Here is a 7,500-nt window from a genome sequence, read left to right on the forward strand (position 1 = left end):
TATAGGTATTACATGAAAATACGATTGCTTTTACTAGTACATTTAGGTATTGTTGGACTTCTATGTTCTGTATACAGCTGTACTTGTTGTGGCCAGTGAATTTCTGTAGGCTAAGTTCTCCCCCTCCCCCATTCACTCACTCTCATTCAACTAGCATACTGGCTGGTTGTACAGTTCATGTTGAGAATGTGAGACTGATAGCCAGGCTCCCTGCTGCTGCTGGTCTGCTTGCATTGTCTTGTACATGTGATAAACATCTGCTGTGGTCTCCCCCCAGTGATGGAGCAATCATCATAATGTTTTGCTACTACTACTGTTTTACTTCTAGCTTTATCATTTTTAAATCTTCTATATCTTATTATTATCCATACTGTTGAGGAAGCTTTAAGTGCCCTGTGTGTCTGTGACAATAAACACAATGAAACATTGTAGGTTTGGCCAAAATCACTCTTGATTTAGATCACACTTGATTTGCCCCACTCTCCTTCCATGCCCCCCCCCCCCCCTTTTTTTACACGGCCTATCTCACAGCTGGATGAATGCTTTTTTGAACACCTTTCAACCTATAGCATTTTGGGGGAAATAATTCTAAAATGTTCATACATAAAAAAGATAGTGAAAATAGCAGACAAGCTCAGAATGCATCGTCATGCAGCACATTGTGATATTGTGGATCGGTAATTCTTGCTACCTAGAACATTTTTAAAGTTCAAATGTATTAAGGATATGGCCTGTGTTTTTACATTGTTTATTTTCATTGTTGGTTCTGTCATTGTCAATCAGGGTTTCTTGGTTTATTTCAGTAATATGCTTTGCATATTTACGTTATTTGCCACATCTGTCTGGTAATATTTTTACATATCAATCCTTATTATTTGTATATGATAATTAATCATCAACTAAAAAGCCCTACATACAGCAGCAGGGAAGTTTACCATTTGTTGAGGCCCATGATATAAGCTGTGTTGTGAATAAAGCCTAAACTATACTGTGGGACACAAGCCATCTCTCATATCTCTGGGCATTTACCGAGCTATGAATCATGAGCCATGCGACTCACACACAATATAATTATAATATAATTAAAATATCAACTTGTTTCAAAAACTAAAAATGTATAATGTATAAGTCTAATACTTTCTCTTCTTCATTTGTGATAAGCAAACATGCACAGAAGAATGTCCTATTTCCCTGGAAGAGTACATGTTACTTTCCGGAAGGGGGCACGTGGATATCTCCTTGAGGGGCCTTCAGATGAGGCAACACTTATTAAGGACAACGTTGGTGCAGACAAGCCTGACAAGCCTGAAGCATTGCCAGAAGACCTGGTTAGACGAAACGCCTTAACTGTTGTTCGAGAGAGAGGAGGGGATGCCTCAGACAGACAAGAGGTGTTTGGGGAATATGTCCTGCAGTTTGGCAAGTACCAAGGGAAGTCCTTTCGGTGGCTTCTAGAGAACGACGTGGGATATATAATATTCCTTACCAATAGTCTACAAGCAGAGGAGGATGCAGGAGTCCTTGTGACAGAGGGACACGGCAAGGTCAGCTTACAGTCATTTATCAACTATGCCCACAGCTTTGATGAGATCCAGTCTCTTATAAGATACAAGTCGCAAAAGACATCTGGAGACAGATACAAGTCACAAAAGCCATCTGGAGACGACGACAATCTGGTTAGATTTGGTGTTCATAAGGAGGAAACTTACCGGGAGATTTGGGACAACAGGGCCAATGGCTACGCAGGCTTCGTACTGCAGAAAAAGTGGTCCAAAGGTACATGGCCGGACAAGCTGAAAACATACCTGATGGAGAAGAAGGAATCTGCCTCCCTTTCCTCTGGGTCTGTGCCTGCTTCAAGTGCTTCTACGGAAGGTTGTTTTTTAATGCCAGCCGTAGAATTTTAGTAAGATGTGTCTGTAAATGTATTACATTTCATATTCATTACAGCTCAATCATTTTAACAGATGCTGTTATTTTAAAGCAACATATGTACTGTGTAGAAATTACATTTTTACTACATTCTACATATTTTCTGTCTGCAGGCATCACAGACTTTGGAGACGATGGTTTGGACAGCTTCATGGTGATAATGGGGTCCCCCTCTAAGTTAGCGGTGCATTGCTGTAAGTACACATTTGTGTGTGTTTGTTGCTTTCTTCACTGATTGGACATTAAAAATCAATTATGGCTCAATCTGTTTGCTATTAATGTATGTCTGCTATTTCAATCTTTTTGTGTTACCAGCTGTTGAAACATCTTCCTCAGTTTCCGTACCAGGACAGGCTACAAGAGAAAAGGGTTAGCTTCAAATTAAATATACAATTTGTGTGACAGGTTATTGAGACACCATGAATTTATCTCATAACCTAAACTTTTTTTTGCCTGTTGTGTTTTCTGTGTTCTGGTCATGTTCTGGCCATGTCCGTGTTCTGTGCATGTCAGTGTGGTGTGCTGTCCTGTCCACGTTCTGGACATGTTCCACTAACCATTGTTTGCATGCGAAAGTTCTGCTAACTGAGATAGGGAACATGAATTGATCCAGCCACGATGATGGTGAGTACCCATTTTATTCTGTATCTAGCCTAGTTATAAGTATAAAACATACAGTATTTTTTGTGCCATTTTGGTTCCCCTGCTTAGACTATTATGTAATGCATTTGACAATTGAGTATCGTTGTATATTCAATGTGCTGAAAAGACCAACTTCATTCATACACACCAGTACATTTTTAAATACACATTGAATATACAACATGTTATTAGTATAATGTAATATACATGTAATGTCACGAACAATATAGTAGATGCAAACATTATTTTTTTGTGTGGGAATAAGATGGTGTGTGCCTTTAGCTAACCATTTGTATATTGCCAATCCTACAATGAGTGACAAGATTTTGTCTGTTGTATAGTACCATCTACTACGATGTCCAGACCACCTGCTGGTACTGAAAGTAAACTGCAGAAGTCGCCAAGAGATGGTAAATACGCTATGATTCTATTCATCTGTCCAAATAAGTGTTATGCAGTGTTATGCAGGCGGTATCTGTTATGCATAAATATGTACTTTTGTAGACTCAGATGTGCCTGCTTTGAAGACGCCTATTCCGCCAGAGCTGATGTGTCTGATGCCAGCAGGTCCCCCACAAGTGGAGAGGACAGTTTCTGCTGGAGGTATGTATTATTTTAAGTGATTTTCATGCTCATTTTAAGTGATTTTCATGTTCATTTTATCTTCAATCTACACTAACACAACATATCCCTCTTTTCAGGAACTACAAGGCCTGTTGTTTCACACACTGTCCCACATCCACTAGTGGCTCCACGTGGTAAGATATTTTCTCTGTTTTCTCTGAAAAGGTTACTGTGCTGCAAATGCTTCCTCCATAATTATAATTATATTGTAATAAACAATGTGATCATATTATCATTACATTTCAATAATGTCCTTTTCATCCTTGTTCCCTCAGTTGGCCCATCTGTCCCTGCTCCTCCACACATCACATGTGACACCAGTGAAAGCACTTGGAAGTGCAGTAATCATCAGCAATGGTTCATTAAAGAAGAGCTCAAATCTCTTGGGCTGTGGCCTAACTTTGAGCATAACCGTAAAGCAGGACATGCCATTTCGTTATGGCGTCACCCTTTTCAGCCAGAGCTCCTCGACACAGTGTCGACACTCCCACCCCGAAACTTCTACCAAATGCATCCGTTCTTCATATGGAAGCCAGAGAACGAGATAATGGTCCGGCTGAGGAACACTTATGTACTGCCATGCCTTCATGGCTGTCCAAAACCAAATGTAGCACAGTCTGGTGTAGGTAGGCCTCGGGTGGTTGTTGGCATCAGTGGACAGTATTATATATTTTCCTCTCGCCTCCACTGCAAGGTGTGCAAGAAGCACTGGTTTGCTGACACACCTAAATGGCTGGAGAAACTACCCAAGAGGTTCACAAACATTTTGCCATCAGTCCTTACGTACAAGAAGGCCCTCTGCAAGTCTGTGATTGATGAGCTGAGGCGCACTGGCAAGTCACCCACAGATATGGCAAACCAGTTAAACGAAATGATGCACCTTAAATATGAGCGAGCTCATCTGGCATATCTCCACAGCATACAAAATGTCTGGGATGCTGAGGCTGGGGTGTACGGGCAGAGGACAATTACACAGATGGTGAGGAAGGATGACACACCCCAGCCTTTTGGAGAATATGACGACGAAGAGGCCTGGTGTGGAACATCAGTCTCTGGACACTACGTGACCGACTGCCTCATTGACGAGTACCGACGGCAAGAGCCGGCCATCACCAAGATGCTTCAGGGCACCTTCGGACAGGTCTGTATAGTTATTCATACTGTATATTCACAGGTGATATAATGATACTGTATATTCACAGGTGATATAATGATACTGTATATTCACAGGTGATATAATGATACATGTATATTTATTAACGTACATTTATATTTATTGACAGACTGAACATGTTAACTAATTCAGAGATTGAGTGCAGATATTTAGGCCCAAAAGCTCAGTATATTGCTTTAATCTTGATTTTGTTCTTTCTTACTGCTGTTGTTGCAATGAATGTCCCTCTGGGAATCACAAATGGCTTATCTTATCTTAGGTCTGGCGGTCTGACCACACCAGGAAGGTGGCACGGAAGGTTACACTGTCATCTGGTGCCATGTCGAGCTATGCAGTGATGAATGAGAACTGGATGATTGTCTCCTGGGTGATGGTGCAGGCTGAGACAGAAAGGTCGCTGCGGCCCATGTACGACGGGTTGGCTAAGAGGTACAGTGATGCAGAGGTGGAGAAGGCGAGTTACCAATGGGTGGACAGGTGAGAATAGTCATCTTTTCTTTCTTTATTGTTGTATTGCCTATCACCCCCACCCCTCCAAATCACACAAGGTTTCACCTTAATTTGTGTGATAATACATGTTGTTTTTATGCTTATTACAACGCACCAACCTTAGTAAGTCAAATGTACTTGTATGAGCAAGTACAAAGGGATAAAGAATTATAATATGTGTGATTCTCAAAATGACCTTTGAAAAGCCTTTTATATGCCTCCTTTTTTCATCCAGGGACTGCTGTGCACCATTTAAGATCCCTGACACTCTCCCTGATGAGCACCTCAATTGGGATGCCTGGAAGACAACAGATTTCATCATCACTAACGCCACCGCTGGGCCTATGGAGAACACCTGTGCATCCCGGATACACTTCAACTCCAACATTGATGTCAAGTTGGACCTCCAACTGCATGCGCCGTTTCTCACGGGAGTGCACATCTGAGCATCATCCTTTGTTCAGCACCTTCTGTCAGTTACTCTCCGCTGCCTTTTCCTTAGTGGATCAGGAAGACCTGCAGAGGCTGAAGGATGCCTATAAATTCTGTTCAATACATCATCATAATCCAACAAAACAACACGTAAGACAGCACTGCCGGATCAGAATTCCATGCCCGGCATTACTGGTACAAAGAGTTGAGAGTGTACTAAAAAACTTTCACCAGATGACCGACCCAAACAATGTGCCCTTGTTCAAACCATCTATGCTGAAGTTGTGGCGTATCCAGAGGGTGCACATTCTCCGTGGGTGCCTCAGTGACCCTGAGCTCACAGAGGGGATCCTGTACCGTTATGGGGGAACTCTGCAGCTTAACCATGTCCGTGGTGAAGGAGCAAAAGTCCCCATCTGGATCCCAGTCAGAGGGACATCACAGCAAGAGGGGTTCCACTTCCACCAGGCTCAGTGGATTACTGGAACTCATGCCTCCTGTGAATTGTTCCAGGCCCAGGGCATGACAGGGGTGGCACGTTGGAACTACCAAAGACTTGTGGATCTTAAGCAGCCAGGTGTGATCCTCCCACGTGTGTTTGATCCATCGTTGTTTATAGATCTGAACTCTGCTTCAAAGAGAGTGACTGGCCAGGATAAGTACCCTGCAATTCACCTCTCTGACAGGGACACAGGTGAAAGGTTTGGCCTGGAATACAGAGAGCCAGAGTGCCGCCCAGTACCACTTGACTGGGACAAACACAAGGCAAAAGAAAGTGATTCTTCTGTTCCTCTGCCCCCTGAACTAGCACCACCCACAACTGGTCTGGCATTGGCAGCACCATCCTCTGGCCTGGCAGCATCCACTGTGTCCCCAACATCCTATGGCCTGGCAGCATCTACTGTGTCCCCAACAACATCTGGCCTGGCAGCATCCACTGTGTCCCCAACATCATCTGGCCTGGCAGCATCTACTGTGTCCCCAACATCATCTGGCCTGGCAGCATCTACTGTGTCCCCAACATCCTCTGGCCTGGCCGCATCCACTGTGTCACCAACGTCCTTTGGCCTGGCAGCATCTTCTGAGGTGTTTTTAGTGCCCAAGCAAGAGGTGTTGGAGCCTACAGCTGAGAGTGAGTTGACACTTAAATATTACAAATATTGTATATATTAATATGTGAATATATACATTAATGGATTTAATGAATAAATATTCGTACAATACTATAGTACCAAATAATTGAAACTGTTTTCTTTGTTCTAGTGCGCTCCATACCCCTGCCAGTGCAGTCCTCACCAAGGAGTGCCCGCACTGGACCCATCAAGACAGGTCGGAAAGTGTTTGTTTTGGACTACAAACGTTGGCCACAACCAATGAAAGCAGCTATTGACAGTCTACTAGTCAAGTACCATGGGAAAAAAGACATAATGCAACTGGTAGATACAGATTATGCTGCCATGGTCCTTCAGTCTGCCACAGATCCAAATAGTTTGCTACACAGCACAACCAAATATCACATAACACAGTACTCAAAACATCTGGCCAAACTGATGAACACCTCCTCATCACTGAACACCAGTACTGAAAAACTTGTGGAGACACAAAACCTTTGGTACAGTCTAACTGAGGGGAGTGAGACTGTCCATGTCCCAGTTGTTGCAATTCCACCAGCCATCGTGAATCCAGCAGAACCTGTGTCACAACGAGCACCTCAAATGCCAGTGACAAAGGAAGAGATCCAGAAAATGGTGCTGGACATAGTGCAGCAGCAACAGCAGCTGCAGCAGCAACCAGAGACACAAACTAGGAAATGTCTCTCCTGTGGGCAGCCTAAATCCAGGTACTCAGCAGGAGATGGATCCTCAATTCATTTCTTCTATCAAAAATTGCCAGTGCGATATTTTTACTGCTCCACTAAGGTGTTCAAAGCTTACTCTGCAGAGGGTTTGACAAATCCCAAAATGACATTTGAGGAGTTTGCACAGACTGAGTTCTTTCAACGTGAACTGGACTCAACAAAACAGAGAGTGGAGGCCAAAGCCCAGAGAAAGAGGAAACTCCCAGACACTCAACCTAGCGGACGACTTTGCCGTTTCTGCCGCCAGGGGCTCAAGCAGGGCCCAAACAGTCCGCATATTCATACTGGGTTTCCAGGAGTGACTGGGAAGTACATTTACTGTCCGTCAAAAGTACTTTCATTGTACAAA

General features: G+C 43.3%; 3 protein-coding genes across 4 annotated transcripts in view; all 3 read left to right on the plus strand.

The window, feature by feature from the left end:
* Positions 1-824: 824 nt before the first annotated feature.
* LOC308094139 (uncharacterized protein) lies at positions 825-3,178 on the plus strand. 2 transcript variants are annotated; one of them, XM_080440614.1, is made up of 6 exons: positions 825-1,875; positions 2,046-2,126; positions 2,248-2,301; positions 2,446-2,556; positions 2,916-2,984; positions 3,079-3,178. In XM_080440614.1, the coding sequence occupies exons 1-4, from the start codon at positions 1,167-1,169 to the stop codon at positions 2,538-2,540; spliced, it is 939 nt and encodes a 312-aa protein (XP_080296740.1). In that variant the 5' UTR covers positions 825-1,166; the 3' UTR covers positions 2,541-2,556; positions 2,916-2,984; positions 3,079-3,178. The 2 variants fall into 2 exon arrangements, with proteins under 2 accessions (XP_080296740.1, XP_080296741.1); XM_080440615.1 differs by having other exon boundaries at positions 2,509-2,556.
* Positions 2,930-5,307, plus strand: LOC308093656 (uncharacterized protein; the record flags this gene model as incomplete). The annotated part of the gene is made up of 5 exons (XM_080439985.1): positions 2,930-2,984; positions 3,079-3,177; positions 3,474-4,339; positions 4,632-4,849; positions 5,097-5,307. The coding sequence occupies 5 exons, from the start codon at positions 2,930-2,932 to the stop codon at positions 5,305-5,307; spliced, it is 1,449 nt and encodes a 482-aa protein (XP_080296111.1).
* LOC308093941 (uncharacterized protein) overlaps positions 5,278-7,500 on the plus strand; it is a 2,620-nt gene continuing 397 nt past the window's right edge. Inside the window, exons 1-2 of the mRNA XM_080440348.1 lie at positions 5,278-6,425; positions 6,557-7,500. The exon at positions 6,557-7,500 is cut by the window's right edge and continues 397 nt beyond it. Of these exons, the coding sequence (XP_080296474.1) occupies positions 5,528-6,425; positions 6,557-7,500 (1,842 nt within the window). The 5' untranslated portion in view covers positions 5,278-5,527. The remainder of the gene's footprint in view (positions 6,426-6,556) is intronic.

Source organism: Gymnoscopelus braueri (assembly GCF_963280865.1).
Source record: "Gymnoscopelus braueri genome assembly, chromosome: 10".
NCBI classification, from domain to species: domain Eukaryota; kingdom Metazoa; phylum Chordata; class Actinopteri; order Myctophiformes; family Myctophidae; genus Gymnoscopelus; species Gymnoscopelus braueri.